Source organism: Aquarana catesbeiana, linkage group LG13 (genome assembly GCF_042186555.1).
Source record: "Aquarana catesbeiana isolate 2022-GZ linkage group LG13, ASM4218655v1, whole genome shotgun sequence".
Classification (NCBI taxonomy): Eukaryota; Metazoa; Chordata; class Amphibia; order Anura; family Ranidae; genus Aquarana; species Aquarana catesbeiana.
The window spans coordinates 32480886-32505794 of record NC_133336.1 but is presented as its reverse complement, the minus strand read 5'-3'; the positions used below and the strand labels follow the sequence as shown (position 1 = coordinate 32505794).

The 24909-nt window shown below is 41.4% G+C and overlaps 1 protein-coding gene across 16 annotated transcripts in view; it reads right to left on the bottom strand.

The window, feature by feature from the left end:
- NRXN3 (neurexin 3) overlaps window positions 1-24909 on the bottom strand; it is a 460573-nt gene that overhangs the window by 297787 nt on the left and 137877 nt on the right. For 13 of the 16 annotated variants that reach the window (XR_012237139.1, XR_012237140.1, XM_073610156.1 and 10 more), the window contains 5 exons: window positions 15329-15448; window positions 13307-13688; window positions 10381-10571; window positions 6333-6506; window positions 2652-2678 (listed from right to left, as the gene is read on the bottom strand). Coding sequence is in view for 14 of the 16 variants with exons in the window: in XM_073610156.1 (XP_073466257.1) it covers window positions 2652-2678; window positions 6333-6506; window positions 10381-10571; window positions 13307-13688; window positions 15329-15448 (894 nt within the window). In the remaining 2 variants the exon portion in view is untranslated. The remainder of the gene's footprint in view (window positions 1-2651; window positions 2679-6332; window positions 6507-10380; window positions 10572-13306; window positions 13689-15328; window positions 15449-24909) is intronic. The other 3 variants (XM_073610159.1, XM_073610161.1, XM_073610164.1) reach the window with 1 other exon arrangement.

The window sequence follows — 24909 nt, the reverse complement described above, 5'->3', positions numbered from 1 at the left end:
ACCAATCACTCAGCATTTCATAGCCATTAGACCTTTTCCAGAGGTGGGTACAATGTTTAATACTCAGGAAAAGATTAGAATGTAAATGAAGGTGGTTTGTCGTGGTGTCGTCATGTCCGCCATCCTTGGGGGAGGGGTTAAATGGTCCCCGCCTGTGAGGGACCCACATAAGTCACATGTACCATATTATGATTCCCATTGTATAAAGAAGTCAGCAAGAGTGAGGAGCTTTAGATGGAAGCACAGCGAGCAGGTGCACCGGTTTGGAGGGAGGGGATGCCATTCGTTGGGAAGGTGGTCAGATTCATCATCACTGACCTCCTGTCATATGTCCCCTCCCCAGCCATGTCACAGATTCATCATACAGAAACATTTTTATCCCACCGGGAGATACAAACACCCTCATTGGCTGGCCAGGCCCCCAGATCCCTCCCACGATCCCTCCCCAGCTCCCCACAATTCAGCCATTGTGCATCATGCTGTATTAGATGAGACAAGGTGCCAGGCACACGATGTACACAGGAAGGCATGCAGAGGGACATCGTTGGGTCATGGTCAGTACTGCCTCGTGTCCCCAATCCCAGGAACCAATCATCGCCGTCTACACCTGGAGCAATCCAAGATCCCAAAACTAAAGAGGGGCACTCCACCCATAACGGACATTGAAGTTTGGTGTAGATCCCGCTGGTTAAAAAAAACCCCTTGCAGACGTGGCAGCGTCGTCTCCTCCCCACTCACCTGCAATGGATTTTATGTCGGCGTTTGGAAAATGCAGCAAGAGGACTACGACTACCTAACTTGTATTCACAATGGTGGGGGCGGAGTCTAAACCTCCATGTTGTAGGTGGAGTTCTTGTGAGGATCCTGCTTTAATATTCCATTGTTAGAACATTGCAGGCCCCTGATTCGTCACATATGGCGACCCATCACATTTGGCTACCTTCTGGAGTGTGCATGCGCGATGCCGCTAAAAGTGACAAAAACACTTTTAACACTTTTTATTTTCATTTTTTTTAAACACTTTTTAAAAAAGTGTTAAAAGTGACAAAAGTTTTATAAGTGTTGGAACGCATATGGCGTCGTCGCGCATGCGCACTCCAGCAGGTAGCCAAATGTGATGGGTCGCCATATGTGACGAAACACCCCCAATGAAAGCCATTAACTAAGCCATTATCTTTTATCACTGCAAATATTGATAAATACAGCTTAGTACATAGAGCCTTTTTATCATTTTGCTTTGTCTTACATAAAACTTTCACTTAAAATATATTTTACCTTTATTGCTGAAATTTTAAAGATATTTAAAATTAATTAAAAAAAAAAAATGATATAGATTGATATATATATATATATATATATATCAATGTGATTTTTTTATATCATATATTTATTTATTTATATTTATATTCTAAATTGTCATTTTATTGCTGAAAACAAAGACCATCACAGCCTAGTAAATACAGCCTTTTATAATCATTTGTTTTGCTTTAAATTACATTTTTCATTTAAAATATATTTTCAAATTTAATTTCATTGCTGAGATTTGACATTAAATTAATTTTATAAAAGTAAAAATAGTCTGTGTGTAACTATATATAATCAATTTGTTTTTCTTTAAAAAACATTTTTTATTTAAAATATATTTTCAAATTTAATTTCATTGCCGAGATTTTAAACATAAAACATTTAATTACATTTATAAAAGTAAAAATAGTCTGTGTGTACATATATACGTATATATATATATATATATATATATATATATATATATATATATATATATATATATATAATCATTTTGTTTAAAAAACATTTTGCATTTAAAATGTGACATTTTAAATATATTTTCTATTTACAATAATGTTTTAAATCAATTTAAAAAAAAATATTAACAGATTGATATGACATTTTAAATATATTTCAAACTTTACTGTTAAAAATAACAATCATCACAGCTTAATGAGTAGAGCCTTTTTACCATTTTGCTCTTCTTTACATAAACATTCTTTCACTTAAAATATATTTAAAATATTCATTTCATTGCTAAAATGTTAAATAAGTTCATAAAAAAAATATCTTAAAATATCAATATGAAATTTTAGGTATGTTATATTTCTTTGTTAAAAATGACAATCATCACAGCTTTGTGAAGAGAGCCTTTTAACAACATTTATTTTTTCTTTACATAAACATCTTTAACCTAAAACACATTTTTAAATGAATTGCAATGAATGTTTTTTATGGAATGCGACATGTGCATCAAAAATGGGAAAATATGATTTTGCAATATCTTGCATGGATGCCACAATTTGTGTGCCATGCAATTGAAGTTATTGTATATATTCTATGTGCATAGAATAGTGCGCCAAACAGTAGGTAGCGCAGTACTAGTAGTTAGTCCTGCATATAATACAATCTAATATGTCATTTTTTACTTTGTGTCCCTTTATTATAATGTAATTTTGTTTATAATGATCCTGATTATTCCTCCCCCCCCCCCCCCCCCCGCAGTACTGACCATTCCCCACATACACAGCAGCCAAACTAGCAGCCAGAGCAGCCCACTGTCCCATGCCAGTGACAATGGCACCCCCTGGCTGCTGTGTGACTGTATTACAAAGGATGAAGCAGGTTAGAAGATGGCAGACTACCTTGTAGATTAGCTTTGGTCAAAGCATCTTTGTTAGCCAAGGAACAAAAACAAAGCAGATGTTAGTACAGCAGTGATTTACGAGGTACCCCTAAACCTCATGCCCCACACGCCCCTCAACAACCATTAGCAGATGGCAGAGCAGCCAGCGAGTCCTGCGCACAAGCAAAGCTCACAGTGCAACAAGCGAGCTGCCCTTAAAGAGGAGGAATGTCGGCACCCCGAAACCTAGAACCGTCACCTCGTCGCCTGGATCATAGGAGCCCCGGGGAGTATAGAAACACACAGATACATTTTATAGTTTGCATTGCTACATCTGCTTCCCGAGCTGGGACATTGTACAACCAGAGAAGAACATTCCACCCCTTTCCAGTGTGTCACAGTACAGAAAGATTACCCGGAGTACCTTACTGCCAGTTACCTGAACCCACTAGTCATTCTGCATGAAGCGCTTTCAGGGCTGCCAACACTTTAATTCATGGCTCCTCTTGGCTTTGTGTATGTAAACTCAATGGGCAGAGTAACTATATACCCAATGGTGATGTGCCGGAATTATTTAGAACCTTTTCCATTGCGAACACTACTAACCAACTGAAAGTGCAACTCCAGCTCAAACCTTTTTTATCAGATTTGGATGGAGTGCAAAAGGGCTGGAACATCTCTCAGACTTCAGTTATTGTAGGTGTCCCCATTAGGGAGATTTTCCCACTTCCTGTCCTGGCGATAAAGACACAAAGACACGTAATCCCAACAGAAATATAGGGGAAATCTTCCAGTGGGGTCACCTGATCATAGGTAGGATTTCCTCACTGCCGGTTGTTTTTTGTGCGACAAGAAGAAAGAAATCTCCCTAACAGGAACAGCAATAAAAACCTAACAACCCTATCACCACTCCATCTATAAAAAGAAAAGCAATTGTCTGAATGTCCATTTTAATAAAATAAACTGGATACACAGAAAAGGGAAAAAAGCCGATAGTCATTGGTGGATACAAAATAACATTTTTAGGGACGTTTCTTAAAAAGTTGGCCATGGTTTTGTGAGCCTAACCATGGGATTCTAGAAGACATCTACCGCGTCTCCCCGCCCGCACCCTGAGCTCTGTATATGTTCAAGGCCATCTTTATTGTAATAATCCACCCGCCTTGTACAAACCTTCCTGCAACTATGTCTAAAAATGTGCCTTTTCCTTCTATCCACTGTGTGGTCACCTGGGTAGTCATAATTTTATGTAGAGACCAAATGGAGTCCATTAAGGGTAAAGTGTCTGGGAACCAAAAAAGTTCAATTCCAAAAGGCGTACAGGGAAAGACAGTTTGGGTACAAAATAACCAGCCAAGTACTCTCTGGACTACCTGGATTTACACATTGACAACCACATTCTACAGCAGCCTTCAATATAACCCCAGACAGAGGACTTCAAATATTCTGGAAGCTGGGAGAACCAGTAAGAGGAACCCAAAAATAGTGGAATGAGGTAGATTGATGAGAATGAGACATTTTGGGAAGAAGTGAGATGTCAGTGAGTGAGGATTGCTGATCCATCGCTGGTTTACCACTGCAGTACTCAGCACCAACCAATACCCCTATTAAATTTGAGGTGGGCACCAATGATTTGAATCACTCATCAGCATCTTAAATCTCTCAATGACTCCAGTGTTAAGATTTTCCTGTAATAGTTTGTGTCTCTGCTCCTCCCATAATGGTAAGATTTCCCCACAATAATTTAAGTCTCTGCCTCTTTCACATAAGCAATATTTCTCACAGTAGTGTGTGCCTCCATCCCTTCCACAACACCCTCCCGACCCTCCCATTGTTAGGACTGGGATCTGAACACACAAACTCTGCTGCAACCGACAGCGGCTCTTCTTGCTGAGCAACCTGAGATACTGGACAGCATCCTGTCTGATACCTTGGATACTCTTGCCTTGTAACTAGTTTTTGGTGAACCTTGAACTCCTTGCTCCTCTCATAAACTTCCTATTTAAGCCATGCCTTTACTTATCCTGTTTGTCAGATGATTGTGCTCTCTCCAGCTGATCTCTTGCTCCTTGCAAACCTGCAGCCGTCTTTATCTCCACTACCACTCGTTATCGACCTTTAGCTTGTTCCTAGACTACGCTTCTGCTTGATCCCAACCTAAAACTATACGCTATTGACCTTTGGCTTGTTCCTCAACTATACTTCTGCTTGATCCCAACCTGCAACTACTTGTTCCCAACCTTTGGTTTTGTTTACTGACTAGGCTTCTGTTTGATCCCTATCTGCTATCTCTGCTACTGGACCCCGGCTTGTTCACCTCCTGGTGGGGCTATCCTGAGGACTGTGACCTTCTACTAAAATGCCGTAAAACCCATCTCCATCATCAGGAGCTCTGGTGAGTACTGCCAGAGTGACCTGCTTGTGTACCCCTTCCAGCTGGTCAATGGGAGCCTCCTACTGCTATAGTTGGGTCTTTGACACTGATAGTGACACTTATGTTAGATTTTCCTGTAGTTGTCGGTGTCTCTGCCCCTCCCACAATTGTATTTCCCTGCAGTAGTTAGTATCTCTACCCCTCCCACAATGGCAACATTTCCCTGCAGTCGTTTGTATCTCTGCCCCTCCCTCAATGGTGAAATTCCCCTGCATAGCTAGATTCCCTAATTTCCTTTGATCCTACAATATGAAGAATCTATGCGGGAGATGACACCACTATTTGGCTGTGCAATGGTTTCAGCGGTTAGGCAGAAATGAAATTTCCGGTGAGAGGTCTCGTCATTGGAGTAAACATGAGATATAAGAAGCTGACATGGGATTCCGCTTCTCCAGCAAAGGGTCAGTCTCGGGTGGTGTCAACCTTATAATAAACTATAATAATAAAATAAAAAAGGCAAAATAAAGAAAATGATTGTAAAAGTGTGCAGATTACAAATGATATCGGAAAGTGCGGGGAAAAAAAAGAAGTCAGCGGGGCAAAAATAAAAAAATCATTCAACAAATCAGCATTTATTGTATTGGCAGTGGAGGCAGTACAGGGTAGCTAGGTATAAGTCACATGACTGTTGACGGAAACATTAACACTGTGCTGCAAATGATCTGAATTGAAAATATTTCACAGTATTTGCCACAAAGTCTTCACATTCTTATCTGGCTCAATTTGGGCACCATAAAGAAAATTGGCATGTCGTGCAAACATTATATAAAATGTGGACATGGGCACACCTCTCATATCTGATTTGGCCTCTTCTATAGGCAATATGTGCCAAACAACCCAAATTTTCACAGTAAAAGAAAATGAAAATGGCTCCAGTCCATTTCTAATTCAAGAATTTTCAGGATTTTATTTCCAAACTGGCTGGCAATTTTAGCATAAAAAAAAAAATATGTAGAAAAATAAAGATACTCCATGAATTCTGTTCTATTTGAGAATGTTGTCAGGAAATCAGGAGGGTCAGTGGCTGTCAGGGTGTTTCCGATTGGTCAGGACTTAGAGGATGGTGGAGCAGTTCACCGTGATGGAGGAAGAGAAGGGTGAAAAGGGCCGTGGTGAGGATCAGAGTGAAGAAATATGATGGGGTGGAGGTGCAGGACAGGGATGCGGATGGGAATGTGATGGAGGCGTCAAGGGATGAATTGAGGGTTTCCAAGTAACTAGCGTTGCTCCTGATGTAGATGGAAGGGTAATAATGTGGTTCTGTACCTTCACATCCACGTTCGCTCTGCCCACTGCGGTGCAAAGCATCATTGATCAAGTCTGGGAGGCGTCCGTTGAGGTCCACAGAGGCCAAGCAGCCTTGGAAGCCTTCCCGAGAGGCCACCAGTTTCGGCAGGTTGCTGTACATGTTCTGCGGCAAACCAGCAATGTACAGGTCACCTGGAAGGAACATAGACATTAAGAAAAAACTTTCTGGAAAACAGTTACAACATTATGCTATGCACCTTAGTTTTTTCATACTAACAATGAAGATTAAAGCTCATTTTCCAGCAACTCAACAGATTTGCAGCAGGGGAAGACATGGACACCTAATATAACACTTCTATCATTTTAGGAAAACTAGAAATAGAATAAAGAAACAACCAGATTTTACTGTGGGTGGAAGGTAGTGCAGAATCAGATAGACTAACTGGAGTACCCAAGCTTGTGACTCCAATCTTTGCATCTCAATGGAATGTCAATGATGCAGCTTCTAAGCCCAGGTTACCACACACAAAACTGAAAAACCCAGATCTGACCAATATATATATATATATATATATATATATATATATTAGACATATATATGCAAAAGGGAGTTGGGACTTTAAAATGAAGCGGTTGGAATGCGGAGGATTTAGAAAATATAAATTTAATAATCGTAGTAGATATAGTACAGGGATTTCATACATATACACACATATATAATTAGTACAAAAATGAAGCATATAGGTGGAAAAATACATGCAATGGATATATAATCATGCTAGGTAGATGGTAGCTGGAGTATTATTGGTACAGGTTGGTACCTATTATTAGTACTATCATTACTATGCGATTAGAATTCCAGCTATGGGGCATGCCACAGTTGGCACCCTAGGCCATTGTTGTCCTGTACCAATAATACTCCAACTACCATCTACCTAGCATGATTATATATCCATTGCATGTATTTTTCCATCTATATGCTTCATTTTTGTACTAATTATATATGTGTGTATATGTATGAAATCCTTGAACTATATCTACTATGATTATTAAATTTATATTTTCTAAACCCTCCGCATTCCAACCGCTTCATTTTAAAGTCCCAACTCCCTTTTGCATATACCTGATACCGGGATGGAGGCGACGAGTGCGCCTCATTTAAAGTCCCAAACTCCCCTTTTTATTCATATATATTATACATATATATATATACATATACTTTTTTTTTTTTTTTTGTGAAGAGGTCAAACCTAGATGACAAAAGAGACTTCTGATTTCTAATAGTCTGTTAATTGTTTAGGAGGAAACCAATTCCCAGCACCTTTCAGGGACTGCTTCCTTTATCAGGGCTGGTTGTGGAGTAGGATTTGTATGAGAATTGTATCTCATCTCATTAGATCATGTAGTGAGTATGCTGTGAATATTTTGAGCAGGCTGCAGACATGCTGGAAAGGGAAAACAAATTTAAATACAGACAAGGTACTAGATATGAATTTTTGGTAAAGCAGTCAGATCATAACAGGGCACAGTGACTGCAGGGAGGTTGTTTTTTTAAAAAAAATTATACTTTATTATTATCTATTTTAAAAGAATAATACTTATTGCTTTTGCATTATTAGTGCATCTGTATCTTTAGTATTTTTTTGTTGATTTGTTCTCAATACTTAATAATTTTTTGACTCTATGTTGTTATTTAATCTGTATTTTTAGCAGTTTTATTACTCCCAATACATAATATAAACATCATGTTTATTATTTTTCAAGAAAAGATTTCGCAATCAGGTTTAAGTTTTTTTAAAATGCCATCCATATAAAAAAATGGTTATGATTTTTATGCATGTAGGAGTTGATACTTTGTAATATTGTTCGGACCAATAAAGGATTGTATATACTATTTAATTATGTAGCCATATTTTTATAGGGTCTTTTGGTGCCTTGGTGAACTAATAAAATTTGTTCAAAAATTCTGGACCACTGGACACGTTTATTATTTTCAAGGAAAGATTTTATGATTAGCATGATTTTCATATTTTTTTAAATGTAGTCCATTGAGGAAGTGGGGCGTTCGTTTGGCCCCCAAAACACGCAATACATTTTAGGTTATCATGTTGTGAACATATATCATTATTAGAAGATTTTGGATTCTCTGACCTTATGTTTGACACTCTCCTTGGACTGCTTTTACGTGGAAATTGAAATTAGGCTCACAATGTAAGGATCACAAGGAGAATCGAGGAGCAGACTTATGCCCTGTACACACGGTCAGATTTTCCGACAGAAAGTGTGTGTTAGGACCTTGTTGTCGGAAATTCCGACCGTGTGTAGGCTCCATCACACATTTTCCATCAGAATGTCCGACATACAAAGTTTGAGAGCATGCTAAAAATTTTTCCGACAACAAAATCCGTTGTCGGAAATTCCGATCGTGTATACACAAATCCGACGCACGAAGTGCCACGCATGCTCAGAATAAATTAAGAGACGAAAGCTATTGGCTACTGCCCCGTTTATAGTCCCGACGTACGTGCTTTACGTCACCGCATTTAGAAAGATCGGATTTTCCAACAACTTTGTGTGACCGTGTGTATGCAAGACAAGTTTGAGCCAACATCCGTCGGAAATAATCCATGGATTTTGTTGTCGGAATGTCCGATCGTGTGTACGAGGCATAAGGCCAGCCATAGGTGGTTCGAAGATGGTTGGAACTGTGTATGGGCAGACTGGATGTACCAAGTTGATCTATCCAATCCAGCCTGCCGGATTTACTTGCAATTATCGCTAGCAGCTGCTATAGCTGCTAGTAATAATCAGTCTTCTCCCTACGAGGATGGCAGGAGGGATTGCCCTGTCAGCACTGACTGTGTTGATAGGGGAGTCTTGAAACCAAAATAAATTTGCACATCTATAGCCTGCCTAAGAACCCTTTCTTTTTGCTATTTCTTCATTTGGAAGTGATTATAGGTCAACATTACAGGGACAGTAAGTGGAGTTAACATCAGAACAAAGGCTTTTGCTTCAAGATTTGGGTTACTTTCTAACTCTCCAAAGGCACATCAGAATTCCCACCCAGAAAACACACAGGATGGAGACCTTCCAGCTCCACCAACAATGCCACAATTTAGTTCACTAATTAATGTAATTTAAATCACAACCCAGCTTGCCCTAGGTGCAATGAAGACATTGCAACTTTCTTTCATTTATTATGGTCCTGCCCTGTCATAATAGGATACTCGACCCAGATGGTCAGGTTTGTTCATGATCGCATGGGTTCTCCACTTACTCTTTGCCCCAAACAATGTATACTGGGCCTCCTTCCCACCTCAGAAGAGGATAAACACCTCCAAATTTTCCTCCATAAAACACTCTTTACAGCTAGATTGCTAATTGCACGGGTATGGCTTAGGGAGTCCCCACCAATCTTTCAGAGCTGGACTGCAGCTGTTAACATGAACTTACCTTACAAAAAAGTGTTGTACATCCACAGAGGTGCCCTACCAAATACCATCTGTGATCTGGAACAGGTGGTTGGAAAGCGCCTCTATATTCATCAAAGATGAACCAGCTGTTCAATTTGGTACTAGGTTAAAGACACTACAATCCACTTGAAGTGAGGGTTTTCACCTTATTTTTATTATGTTTTGTAGACTGATGTACAAAATGTTTTCTAACCGATTATTGTACAGCTTCACATGATGAATGTGGGTAATGCTACACTCTACTTGGTATATCTGTCCAGTGTGTATGAACATGTTATTGCACCTTGTTCAGTTTTGGTGCTCAACGCACCATCATATTTTCATTTTTTTTCTTTTAATAAAGAATTTTTTCTTTGTCTAAACATTTAATATAAATGCTTTATATTAAGATGTTATATCCCTTCTTCACTCCAAAACAAAAAAAATGGCTGTAGTTGAGCTTTAATTCTTTAGCACCTTGCATGCCAATTCAGATGACTGCGTGTACATTATAAGATGCTTCACGGCTAATATAACAAAATGAGAACCAGAGCTGTGACATTGCCCATAATTCTTTATTACTTGTACTACAAGCTCCGGTTATCTCTTACCTTTTAGATCAAGGTTTTTAGCTCCATTTATGACCTGTGTGACGGACTTGGCATCCACCTTCAGTGTGTGCGTATTACTGTTGTCTCGGGTAATTACCACATGATGCCACTGATTGTCATTCAGTGACCTGTCGCTGTTCCCCTTGATGATGTTAGCGCCATTTCCAAGATCAAACACATAGTGGATGTACCTGAGGAGAGATGACACATATGAGTTCTCATTTCTGCTGGATCCCCAACCCTACAGATTTCCCATCTCTGCCGGACCCCCAAGCCTACAGAGTTCCCATCTCTGCTGGACCCCCAAGCCTACAGAATTCCCATCTTTGCTGGACCCCCAAGCCTACAGATTTCCCATCTCTGCCGGACCCCCAAGCCTACAGGAGTTTCCACCGCTGCTGGACCTCTAATTCTTCAGAATTCCCACCTCTGCCAGACTCTTAAGCCCTTAAAGTTCCCACCTCTGTGAATCCCAAATAATTTTTAGTTCTGCCAGACCTCCAACCCTACAGAGTTCCCATTTCTGCTGGACCACTAATTCTTCAGAGTTCCCACCCCTGCCAGACCCTGAACCCTGCAGAGTTCCCACTTCTGCTGGACCCCAAGCCCTACACCGCAGAAAGCTGCCTCCACCCAATTGTCAAAATGCTTGTGAGAGAAGAACCAAATACACTGTCTACATTTCCCACTGAGACCAAAAGGCTATCTGGTTTAATAAAGCCTAGTACAGATTAATAGTTTTTTTTTTTTCATTCAACCCAGCAGACAGCTCAGGAGGAGCTGCTGTATTATGTGATGTTAGTACAGCAATCTCCCCTGCTGCGCTATTGTGTTCTGACAGGGGACAGCCCCCCCAATAGCCATTGGCTGAGAGCGCTGATCGGAAGCCAATCAGCAGACCTTTTTCGGTCACTGCCTTCAACAGAAGCCAGTCGAACAGCCGGCTTCTGCCAGACCGGCAGCCGTACACACAGGCCAAATGTTTCTATTGAACCGGTCGATGATGTCCGACATTCGGCCCGTGTGTACTAGGCTAAAAGTGGTTTTAAAGGCAGAAGGTTTTTTTTTTTATCCTAATGCATTCTATGCATTAGGATAAAAAACCATCTGTGTGCAGCAGCCCCCCTCAGCCCCCTAATACTTCCCTGAGTCCCATCTCAATCCAGGGATGTTGCATGAGAGCCTTGGCTGTCCGGGACTCTCCCACCTCATTGGCTGAGACAGCGGCAGGCGCCATTGGTGCCCGCTGCTGTCAAAGTCAGTGAGCCAATGAGGGGAGAGAGGGGGCAGGCTGCTGCTCAGTGTCTGAATGGACACACAGAGCTGCGGCTGGGCTCAGGTGCCCCCCAATTTGCTTGCTGTGGGGGCACTTGGCAGGAGGGAGGGGCCAGGAGCGCTGGGGGGGGGACCCAAGAAGAGGAGGATCTGTGCAAAACCATTACAAAGAGCAGGTAAGTATAACATGTTTGTTAATTTTAAACAAAAACCAAGACTTTATTAACACTTTTATTTTAAATAAGCTGCCAACCAAATCATTTTGTGCTTTCTTCACCCAGCTCCTGCCATGTTCCTGGGAAGTTCTAAAATAACAATCTGGAGGTTGGTGAAATCAACATCCAGTAAAGTGGCTTCTGAGATTATGAACAAAAGTTCAAAGTTCTTGCCAAACAAATGGCTGAATTTATACAAGGGACGAGGGAACACTACAAGTCCATGTGCCACTTTTACATCTCTTCTCTAATTCCGGGAATCCTTCTTTTCTCAAGTTCCAAATCTGGAAATTTATAAATGTAGGAAATTTGACTAAAATATCTGAAAAAGCAACTAAATCTGAAGCATTATTAAAATCAGGAAACTTAAATTTGATTTCCTAAAATAGCTTTTAAAAAAAATCAGCTGGCAGATAGTTATTTCTGGAGTGGTCTGCTATTAGGACCTTTGACGTGCAGTCAGGATTCTTGTAGGAACGTGAAGTTTCCGCTGCCTCTGTGTTGGGTTACCGGACGGGATTTGGATACTGGGCAACCCATGTGCCTTCAAACTTATGGCGTGATACTGAAAGATTCAGAAGGGACTTTCAGTTCTCTATGTATTCTGAGCTCTTTCCTTAGCAGTCTACAGTTACCTTCACCTGAACTTCATATCTTCACACAGATACAGTAACCCATCTGTACAATCATATACTGTATATGCACAACACAAAGGGAAAAGCAATTAATACCATTTTGAAATGTGTATTATTTCACTTTCTTCCAAAATTATAATGTATTGTAAGTGAATATTATGATTTTAACCTTTTAATTACCAGTAATCATTAAAGTGTATCTATAAACAAAAGTATTTTTTTAATAGCTTTGGATAGAGTAGGCCAGTAGGGGATGGTTAAAATCCCTTTTTTTTCCCATGTCCACTTTGGGAGATTTTCCTTCTGGTCTCACAGACCCCACAGGAAGTACGATAGAAATCACTTAGATGGTATCAGATGTCCCTGTTTAAAGATTTTCCCTCCATTTCTGTGGAAAATTTAGAATTTTCCATCACTTTTCGTTACATTGACAGCGGTGACCAGGAAAAATACAGAAATAAATTTTCCCGAAATGTATTCGCTCTATTCAAATGCTATAAACGAAAAAAATTGTCCAGTGATATATTTTGAAATTATAATATTTAACCCTTAATTTAAAAAGTCTACAATTGTCCCCCCAAAAATGTCCCTTATATATTTATGAGCCTACTTGACCCCCATAGTCACTTCCTGGTGATCCTCATATCGCACACAGCCCACATTACTTTTCTTCCACCCCTCAAGTGCCCTAATGACTTCCTGAAGCCTAAAACCGTCCCAATTAAATTTTCACATGACGCACTAGCGCACCCATTAGTTCTCCTTGTACCTCACAGCCCCCCACATAACCTCTGCTCCTACCCCTTCACCAGCTCCACTGCGATAAAATCACTGCCGTCCCCGCTGTTGAACAAGATGAAGCCGTCGGATGAGATGGTCTTGAATTGGAAGAAGAGATGCATGGAGGTGTAGGCCTGAAGGGTGGAAAGGGTCAGGTAGCTGGCCTTGGTCCTAAAGGTGACAGGGTCAGCAATGATGGGGCGCAGGCCAAACCGTGCTTTCAGTTCGCAGTAGTCAATGTCGCCATTCTTGCACAAGTCGATGTACAGCAAGCCATTGAACATTAGGCTTTGGAGATGCCCGATGAACTTAGAGGGCACGGCTGAAGCAAATTTCTTTTCCGTCATGGAGCCGGTCTCAATGTTGTGGAATTCCAAGCGGGTGTGGTCACCCGCCATAGTACCTGGGTAATGGAACCAAAACCAACAGTGTCAGGTGATAATACTGGTGACTATGCCTGTAGATACCGGAGAAAGCAATCTAAGGATATAAGTGGATTTGATAAAATTTTATGCAATAAACGTACTCGTCATTACAAGTACAGCGGGTTTCAATATCAACACAGAATATGCTCGAAACTGTAATACAGGCCTGCCCTCTTCTGGTAAAAATTAAGAATGCATTCTAGCAAAACACCACAATTTAACAATTTATTAATTTCCTTATTGAAACTGTTCCATATCTCACTGTAAGCAACAGACCTATTTTTAAACAGCAGCATAAAACGAATAGACATAGAACAATCATATATCTAATTCCATCTTCCCACATACCCCTCTCACAATCTTCCCTCACCTTTCCACAGACCTGCCCTCACCATCTTCCCACAGACCCACCCCCATCTTCTTCCTTCACCTTTCCTAATCCTCCCGAAACCCTCCTACCCCCATAATATTTTCTTATTTTTTTACATTCTGGTCTTTATTATCTTCCCTGAACTTTTCACAAACTCACCCTCATTATCTTTCCTCACCTTCTTACAGATTCACCCTTATCTTCCTTTATTTCCCCACATTTCTCCCTCATCATCCCATCTTCCCAAAGGAGCACCTTCATCATCTTCCCTCATCTTCCAACAGCACACAACCATCACTATCCCATCTTTCCACAGACCCACACTCATTACCTTCCAATAGACCCACCTTGATCATCTTCCCTCAACTACCACTACAGACCTGCCCTCATCATCTTCCCACCAACCTGCCCTCATTATCTTTTCCGTAGACCTGCCATCATCATCTTCCTTTATCTTCTCACAGACCTGCCCTAATTTTCCTTCCCTTTCCCCAGACCTGCCCTCATCATCTTCTCACAGACCCACCCTCATCATCTTCCCTCATCTTACCACAAACCCCCTTCTCTTCTACACTCAGACCTCCCCTCACCTTCTTCTCACAAACCCACCCTCATCATCTTCCTATAGACCCATATAGACTCATATCATCTTACCAATGTGCCACCCTCATAATATTCTCTCATTTTCTCACAGACCCGCCCTTATCATTTTCCCTCATCATCTACCATCTTCCCACAGACCTACCCTCATCTTCTCTCATTTTATCACAGACCCTTTCTCATCATCTTCCTTCATCTTCCCACAGACCCACTCTTATCTTCCTTCATCTTCCCATGGATCTGCTCTCATCATCTTCTTTCATCTTCGAACAGACCTGCCATCATTATCTTCCCTCATCTTTCCATAGACCCACCCTTACCTTCTTCACTCATCAGCCCATAGAGCCACCTTCATCACCTTCCCTCATCTTTTCACAGACTCACCCTCGTCGTCTTCTCTTCCTCCTGCCATAGACCAGCACATACATCTCTTCTCATCTTCCACAGACCTGACTTTATCATCTTCCCTCATCTTTCCATGCACCTCCTACCCTCATCATCTTTCAATAGATCCACCTTCCTTCATCGGCCCATAGACCTGCTCCTATCATCTTCTTTCATCTTCCCACAGACTACCCTCATCATCTTCACATAGACCCCACCCTTACCATCTCCCCTCACCTTCCCAAAGACCAACACACAGCTCACCTTCTGCTACATCATCATCCACGGTCAGTTTTAGGGTCTTCCCTCGCCGGACCACTCTCACTGTGTGCCACTCATTATCATTCAGCTTCTGCCCCGCATACAGAGTCTCTGGCCCCTTACCTAACATACGGTGGGAGAGACATGTTACCGTCAGAAGACACAACATACATGAGCTACAAAATGTCAGGACAGCTCACACCAGTGCAGATCACCCCCCCGAACGTTATCACCAGGCAGCGCTGGGATCTTTAGTGATCTCCTGACTGTACACTATCAGGAGAAGTGTGCAAGGTGCTGAGATCTACAATGTGCACAGATCCCCTGACTAAATATTATAAGTGCTGGGATCTATGTGGAGGGATCTGACTGAATAATAAAAAATTACAGAATTTATAATGTAGAGGAAATCTGATTCATATATTGTCAGGCTTTTTTACAATGTACAGAGATCTGTTAGGATCTTATAATCAGGACAGGATCACACAGCGCTGGATTCTGTATCTGCTGAAACAATTGAACATGCATGTATAATGTAAGTCAAAGTTATACATTTCTAAAGTGATGAACATTTGATACTTTTACCATCGTTACAGTTTTAAAAATACAGATCCACCACCTGCAGAACAATGTAGAGATGTACCATACAACACAGGAGATTCTCACATCTTCACCCCGGGGCAGAAGGGCTGTATACTGAGCATGGAAACATTCTGTACCTGCAATCCACACAGGCATCACCTCCTCTAGATCTAAGGCCCTCAAAACCCTCAGGACCCCAAAAATGACTTTTTCCTTCTCAGAAAAAAATGTCTACCTTAAAAGGGGAGCATTTATGAAAACTTTACAGGACAGAAACTGCATGTACGTTAATTTAATGCGCAAAAATTTGCAAAGTTTACTGTTACTAGGCTTTTTTCCCTCCAGGTTGCGTTTTCCTAATTCATAATGAATCAAGAAAATACATTATGATCACCAGAGGGAGCAGACAATCCTAGTAAACAAGTATTTATTTCCCATGACCATCCGCTCCATCTAGTGGCCATTATGTGGCATTTTCCTAATTCATGCTAACATAAATAAGGAATGTTAAATTGGTGAGAAAACATCCTAGAAACTTCTGATTTTGCAGATATTCGCGCAGAATGGATGTATACGCATTTTCACAGGCCGAATAGCTCTGCATTTTTTTTAAAAATACACCCAAATTGTTTGTCAAATACTGTACTTATAAGTACTCTAAATCATTTTGGTTGATAGAACTGTGCCACAGCACAGGAAGGGAGGACTGGAGTTGAGAAACACTGCCATATCTATATGAATATGATGCTCAGCCTCAAGCGTCATTGAGTCAGTTTTCTATTATGAACCGGGCCAAGTGCCAACCCCAAATTATTATTGGTTCTTTACAGACAAGTGCCAAAAACATATTTCCATATCTCATATCTCAACATATCTTAACCTTTAACATGGAGGAACCTGTGAAATAACTTTACCATCTCAGGGAAGCCCTAGCTCATGGTTCATTGGTGTTATGGTCACTGGGAAGACTGCTCCTTACATTTGCGAATATTGGTAGAAATGCCCTATTTACAGATACACTATATTGTCAAAAGTATTGGTACACCTGTCTTTACACGCACTTTAATGGCATCCCAGTCTTAGTCCGTAGGGTTCAATATTGAGTTGGCTCACCTTTGCAGCTAGAACAGCTTCAACTCTTCTGGGAAGGCTGTCCACAAGGTTTAGGAGTGTGTCTATGGGAATGTTTGACCATTCTTCCAGAAGAGCATTTGTGAGGTCAGGCACTGATGTTGGATGAGAAGGCCTGGCTCACAGTCTCTGCTCTAATTCATCCCAAAGGCGTTCTATTGGGTTGAGATCAGGACTCTGTGCAGGACAGTCAAGTTCCTATACCCCAAACTCGCTCATCAATATCTTTATGAACTTTGCTTTGTGCACTGGTGCGCAGTCATGTTGGAACAGAAAGGAGCCATCCCAAAACTGTTCCCACAAAGTTGGGAGCATGAAATTGTCCAGAATGTCTTGGTATGCTGAAGCCTAAAGAGTTCCCTTCACTGGAACGAAGGGGCCAAGTCCAACCCCTGAAAAACAACCCCACACAATAATCCCCCCTCCACCAAATGATTTGGAGGGGTGGTCCAATACTTTTGGCAACATAGTGTAGCTAAAAAGATTATTGGTGCCCTCAATTACTTATCTGAGAGGCAGGAATTGCTAATCGCTCAAGGAACCCCTAGCAACCTCTGGAGGACTCTGGCTGACCTAATATTTCATAAGTAAAACTTTACTAGCAACATTAAAGCTTGTAAATGTTGTGTTTGGCAAGGATATGATAGGTTGGAATTAAATTGAAGAGAATGCTCAGACATACATACCGTATGGGGTTTATTTACTAAAACTGGAAAGTGCAAAATCTGGTGCAGCTGTGCACGGTAGCCAATCAGCTTTTAACTTCAGCTTGTTCAATAAAGCTTTGACAATAAAACCTGGAAGATGATTGGTTTCTATGCAGAACTGCATCAGATTTTGCTCCAGCTTTATTAAATCAACCATTTTAGGCCATACTAAGGGTAGGAGAAAGTATTTACAAAAATTTCACAAGAATGAGGAGCCCATAAAAGACAACTTCTCTGGAAATAAGCCGCTTTGTCCAATGGCTATGTCAAAGAAAACAATGATAGATAACACAGAGACTTTAATATCATCAATGGGCTTTGCAATGACAACTGGCCACTTCTTCAGGATAGGCGTGGACAGCCACCTGCCCAGTTCATACCGGAGTTGCGAGGCACCTTACCTGAAGAAGTGTCAGTCAGACTGTAATTTCAGTTATTACACCATAAGGGTCTCCTAACTACACTTGTCTACAAATTTACAAGCTGTTTATAATAAACATGGAGTCAGATGGGAACCAGGGAGCAGAGTGTTGTTGGTGACCAGACCAGGGATAAGTGGTCAGGTCTGGTCTCCTTAGGAGAAAGAAACTCTTTTGGATGCAGAGAGTTTACAAACATCCATAGATATAGAAAGGTGTGTGAAGTATCCCCATGTACTCAAACATATTGGGGTTGACTTCCAAAAAGCAAAAAAACTGTACACTTTGCAAGTGGAGTTGCATTTGTAGGTAGATTCAGCATGAGGCAGCGGGCAGAAAACATAGAGTCCAAGTGCAGTAACGAGAACATATTGTAACAGAAGTCCAGCAATACACAACAGATTTGACAGGAAGGCATCCTGGCCGGGAGCACTCACAAATTGTAACAGTAAGCTGCAGAAGAATGCTGCCACAGAGGTGCTGACAACATCTGTCTGGAGGAGCAGAATGCGGCCCGGATAGTCCCTACCTAACCAGGGAGGCTTCTTGGAAGGATGGCGTGCAACTGGACTTTCCCTACTCCTCCAGAACCTTTCCCTGACCTGTCCCTGCTCGAGCCACTCTCAACATTCTTGTCATACCTGGGATTCAGGGTCTTAAATAGACCCTGCCTCTCCAAAATGGCCGGCAAAGTCACCTGGGGTGCCAGCATCCAATCAGATAGCTGGCTCCCTATGACCGAGTAAACCATAGAGGAACCAGGTTCCCCTTGACTTCCTCCCTCATCTGCGTTGCCACTGCGGACAGCACCACCTGCAGTGAAGAAAATAGACTGCACCTGCCTACACAATCTACAAGTGGAGTTGCTCAAAAACTTGATAATTGAGAGAAAGATCTGCTGACTTCCATTATCTAATCATGTGCAAGCAAAAATGCTGTTTAATTTTCCTTGCATATGATTGTGTATTATTGTAAACTGAAGGTTTACCTAATTTACTAAACTCTGGAGCCACTGCACTTGTACTGTACTTGCAAAGTGCACAGTCTATTTGCCTTTAGTATACCAACCCCTTTGGATTACAGAGACAGATCTGCACCATCATGAAGAGAGTGAGAGAATGCTGTACAATCTAATAGGAATTGGGGGGATCCATAGAAATTATGAACTGTTAGGTTATTCCAGAAACTGGAAGTAAACAATGACACTGCTTCCAGTTTGGGTTTCATCGTGGAAAGTTTGATGGTCTCACACTGAAGGGCCTCTGAGGAAAACATATTGGAGGCACAGATGTACAAAGAAAACCTTTGTTGTGTGTCCCAAAACCTACGCTGATCATGGCTGGAGATGATAGATCTCATCTATGAAGGTGTATTACAACATCGAATTAGCTACATATTAGAATTTTACATTTTCCAAATTCCTGTCTATCTCTCTGATATGCTAGCATTTCCTGGTATTTTGAGGGTCCTAAAAATGTCCACAGACCATTGGAAAGGTGTTCAGAAATGAATATTTGTCCTCCTCATTTGTCCCTCATTTTGGTCTGATCTTTATAGTTGTATAAAAAATCCACTACTTATCTATCAAAAAGTGTTTCCCAGTGCTAAAACTTTTATCCAATGTATAAATTGCTGCATTTTAAAATGCCGAAAGCAAATATAATGTCATAGCAGTGGTAAAAAAGCACTTGTAGGCATAACCAATAATTTTTTTTGTACAATCCTACTTTAAGGCGGGCGTGGCAGGGGGCGAGTCCAATGTCTGCATACTTTTGCTAATAGATGTCCTTCATTCCCATCTCAGAAAGTTGGGAGGTATGTGCATGGCAGTTGATGGCCAGGGAACACATAAAACGAGGCCTAATTCCCAGCTTCTAGGCCCAAAGCTACTCCAACTCTTCTCTTAGACACCCAAGAATAATGGGCCATACCAGTGATAGCGCTTTTCTTGCTTGCTGAGGTGCGAATTATGCATTTGATTTAAAGCCGTTATCCTAAACCTCACAACAATTTAACCTTCTCTCTTTTACAGACATGAACAAAATAATACTCTTATTATATTGCAGCCTTTCTCAACCTTTTTTACATGGAGGAGCCCTTGAAATAACTTTCCAGTCTCAGGGAACCCCTGCTAAAAATTACTACATCGATACATCTATCATTCATGATACTGTACAGTAGCATTATGGCCAGTGGGAAGAATGCCCCCCTTACAGATAGCTAAAAAAGAGCATTAGTGTCAGTGGGAACTTATCTGAGAGGCAGAAATTGCTTATTGCTCAACAAACCCCTAGCAACCTCTGGAGGAACCCTGCTTGAAAAAGGCTGTTGTATAGGATTGTCTCATGCCTATTTTTGAACTTTGTGTGGCTGGCCCATGCAAGGTTTGGAGCTGCTCTCATGTTTTTCCCATTGTATTTTTTCTATTGCTAAAAGAGTAAAGGCAGCATTCCGTCTGGTCGTTTTGTTTTTATTTTGGAAACTGAAATATCTCCCACACATTTGTATCTAAATGTTTGTCTCACGTTTTAGTCTTCTAATTATTTGAATGTAGTAACATGAATATGTTAGAACCCACCGCGGCGGCTCTCCTATGCATCGTGGCTTATTTTTGTAGGAACGTGAAACTAAAACTTAGAGGGTTTCGTTGTCAGTTTTGAGGAATGTCAGTGACAATTTACCAATGTACAGGAATATTGTATTGGTTGCCTTTCTTTGAAGGATAAAGATGAAGGATAGAGTAAGAACTTTTGTTTATAAGTATCTTTTCAGGTCCAGTGAGTTTTCTGAAGGTGTATGTAGATAGCTGTACACATGCATAAATACACACGCCTTAAAGAGGGTAAAAGTATAATGGGCCGTTTCATTCGTTTTTTTTCTGCACCATTCTAAACCCTGTGTCTCTTCCTTCGGTTTGTAATGAGGAAGAAAATGGCGGGATAATGGTGAGAATGACATTTTTCAAACTAATAATAGTAACTGCTCTAATTCTAACCAAGTTTGTGATCTAGTAGGATGACATGTTCCACGACTGTCTTTCTTTGATGGAATTTGAATCAGCGACCATGAGTCTGGTGAAGGAGGCTCCCATCCCAGATGAAGAAACTTTTTGTCAATGGTTCCAGGTATTACACCCCAGATGGTAAGCCACGCACAGGTTATGCAGTGACCACAGTCATTGAATTCCCACATGTCTGGGTTATCGCCATATGAAGGTTTGTTTGGAGGTCAACGAAAACAGGGTTCTACTTTCCTCAGCAGCTGTCGCCTACATTCTCAGCTGATGGGGTAGGTGCAGTCACTGTAACATGAACTTCAAAAGGTCCACCACAGGGTTCATGAGTCCCTCCTGGACCCTGACACAATAACCGATTTACATTCTTTCCAACCAGGTGACTGGGTCATAGTAAAGAAGCTTGAGGGACGAGACAACTGGATCCACGCCAGCCACTGCAAGAAGCTGCTCAACTACACCATAGGATGAGGAGTATCTTTGTTTATTTATATTTAGCTTAGTTTATTCTCTAACTAGCTAAGAAAGCGAACAGGACCAATTGCTGCGTCTACTCTGAATCTCCACCGAGCTTTAGTACCCCAGCGATGACAGCGGTACATGCTATATATGATGTTCATATTGGTATGAGGAGTTTTGACACAAAACAAACTACAGAATCTTGTCAATAGATCTTAACAATACATTTCTAGAGAGTAAAATTAATTCTAGTTTTAACAATAGCTCTGGTTCTTGCCAGTTTGGGTATCGGGACAACTAGGTAGCCCACAAGTGTGCATCAACTTTAGTTTGTTACTTTTGCGGGGCTACAGCTTATAAGGTAATTCCACCTAATGCAAGAGGTTCATGCATCCGGGTGAAGCTCGTCCCAGCATCTTATGTCTCGGCCAACCGTGAGGATCTGATGGCGCGAGAGAAGGTAAGAATGGCAGGAACAGCTAGAAGGGAAGTGTTCACCAACCCCGACCAGGTCTGGGCATGGTTTTCTGCTTGTACAGAGTGGGGGCTTGAGCTTATGAAACGATTGAACAATTTCTCATCCAGTGTGGATGGGATGTTTAATATAACGGTTGAAGCTACAAAGGAAAATCCCACAGGAACAACGGCAGATCAAGACCTTTCTATTCAAAAATGGCCCATGATTATCTGTTGGCATCCAAGGGGGGTTTCTGTGAATTCATAGGTAAAGATTGTTGTACCTGGATCGGGTATACTAGTGACAAAGTTCAGGCCCATATGGATAAGGTTAGATCCCTGCAAGGCAAAGCCAGAGCTATAGCTAGTGAAGGTTGGAATCTCTTTAAGGGTCTGGGAATCTTTGGAGATTTTTTTTATTTTTCAGCGGATCATGGTTGAAGGAAGTAGAGGTATATATACTCATGTCATTTTTGTTCCTATTCCTTCTATATGCCGCAATGAGGTGCTACTGTTGCCTGATTGGACTAGTGAACAGAGCCCGAGCAGGTGACCACATCTTCCTCGCTGAGATGAGACGCCCCGAAGCCAAACCCATGTACAAGACACAGAGGACTCCATACCAACCGGCTTTCATGTCCTCCTCTAATGCCCCGTACACACGGTCGGACTTTGTTCGGACATTCCGACAACAAAATCCTAGGATTTTTTCCGACGGATGTTGGCTCAAACTTGTCATACACACGGTCACACAAAGTTGTCGGAAAATCCGATCGTTCTGAACGCGGTGACGTAAAACACATACGTCGGGACTATAAACGGGGCAGTGGCCAATAGCTTTCATCTCTTTATTTATTCTGAGCATGCATTTTATATCCTGCTCTCAAACTTTGTGTGTCGAAAAATCCGACGGAAAATGTGTGATGGAGCCCACACACGGTCGGAATTTCCGACAACAAGGTCCTATCACACATTTTCCGTCGGAAAATCCGACCGTGTGTACGGGGCATTAGTCATCCCTCCTGAAGAACAAAGTCTACAAGTCAAGCCGTGTTATGAACTCATATGGATTGTAAGGACCGATTCATTTCCAGGTGTAAGAAGAAGATCAAGATTCAACGAGGGACATATGGGAGCATATGACAAAGAGGAGAGACTGTTGTGGAAAATGTTATTAATGTATGTTGTCAGATGTCCCCCAGTGTTAGTTTTGCTGTAATACGCTCATGCGAGCGTATTCGGACATACAGACGTTGGTGGAAGAGCATGAGTTGCGGAAACCTTCCCGTGGACACGGCAGATCTGTTTTCTCTTTTAAGGATGTTCGTTCATGCCTCACCAAGAGACTGGCCACCTCATGGCGACTGCATTAATGCTCCTAGTAAGCAGATCTGTGTACATGGTAACCATAGCATAACCATACAAAATTATGGCCCACTGAGCCACGAGAGATTATGGCTTGCGTCATTGGTAGCAGTGGGAATGTGCACACGATCGTGTTCAGGGCCATGAAAGTAGTGTTCAAGCTGTGAGACACTTTGTGTCTCACAAGACGCTTGCCACATGGCTCTGCACATGACCATTTGCACACGTGACTACTGTAATTCTATTTGAATATATACATGTGTGTGATTGGTTCTTTTGAAAAAATACAAGTGTCTGATTGGCTGATTGTGAAGCCACCATCTTCCTTTGTTATTCCCGTTTACAGTATAAATAAAAGGAGCTGCATATCCTAGGGAGGATGATCTGCTAAGCTCAACGTGATATCAGCGTCTGTGTCTGTGTTACGTGGAGATATTTAATCGCGCTTTTCCCGGCATTATACAAGAAAGCTATGATTGTGCTTATTAGCGCATGGAATTATTTGCTTATAAAAAGAAGCTTTACATAATCTACAACAGTTGTAACTGTACTGTCCCCCTTTATATTGTAAAGCGCTGTGCAAACAGTTGGCACTATACTGTATATTGACAGTATGTAAGAGGCATGACATGAAGATGCCAAGACTGAGCACCTAGACTTTTACCAAGGCCCATGTTAGCAGTAAGAGTATGTGTGCCACTGTGAGACGTTGTGTGAAATTCTTGGACGTATTCCACCATTTTTTTGTCTGAGTTTAATGTTGTTTCAGTTGAATATTTTGGCAATACCGATGGAATGTCATTGGATAATATTTGTGTTGCTTGTATGTGGGACTCGTACTTTGAAGTTGTGGGAACAGAGAGATGATATGAATGTACAGCTCCATTGGCCGGCTATCGGTGGGGTGCTGGGTACGGAGAGTCTTCCCTGGAAAAATAGATTTATTAGAAGAGTGGAATACGCAGAATACTGTGATCCTGAGAGCTGGGACTTCACATCTTCATAAATACAGACAGAAATTACTGGTACATCAGGAATGTGAGAATGTTATTGGGGGAATATATTGACACGCAAGATATGGAGGGGGTCCAACTGCTCTCTAGTTATAGGATTTATGGAATGTAAAGCAGGTATCAATGTATGCATTGGTTTGCAAATCAGAACAAGTAGTTCACTCTGTGCAGATGCAATATGGGTGAAGGGACAAAAGCTGACCTCCCGCCCTCCCTTCAGTTCAACTGGAATTCAAGCACGGTGTAAAAAATTATACTGATGTTGTATAAGGAGGAGCTTATTAATTACAGAGGCGGTTCAGGCACCCCACAAGAAAATGAAAAGTCAGCAGCTACAAATACTGCAGCTGATGACTTTTAATATATGGACACTTACCAGTCTAGGGAGCTTGCGATGTCGGCACCCCAGACGATCTTCGGATCGGCTGTCGGGTGCAGC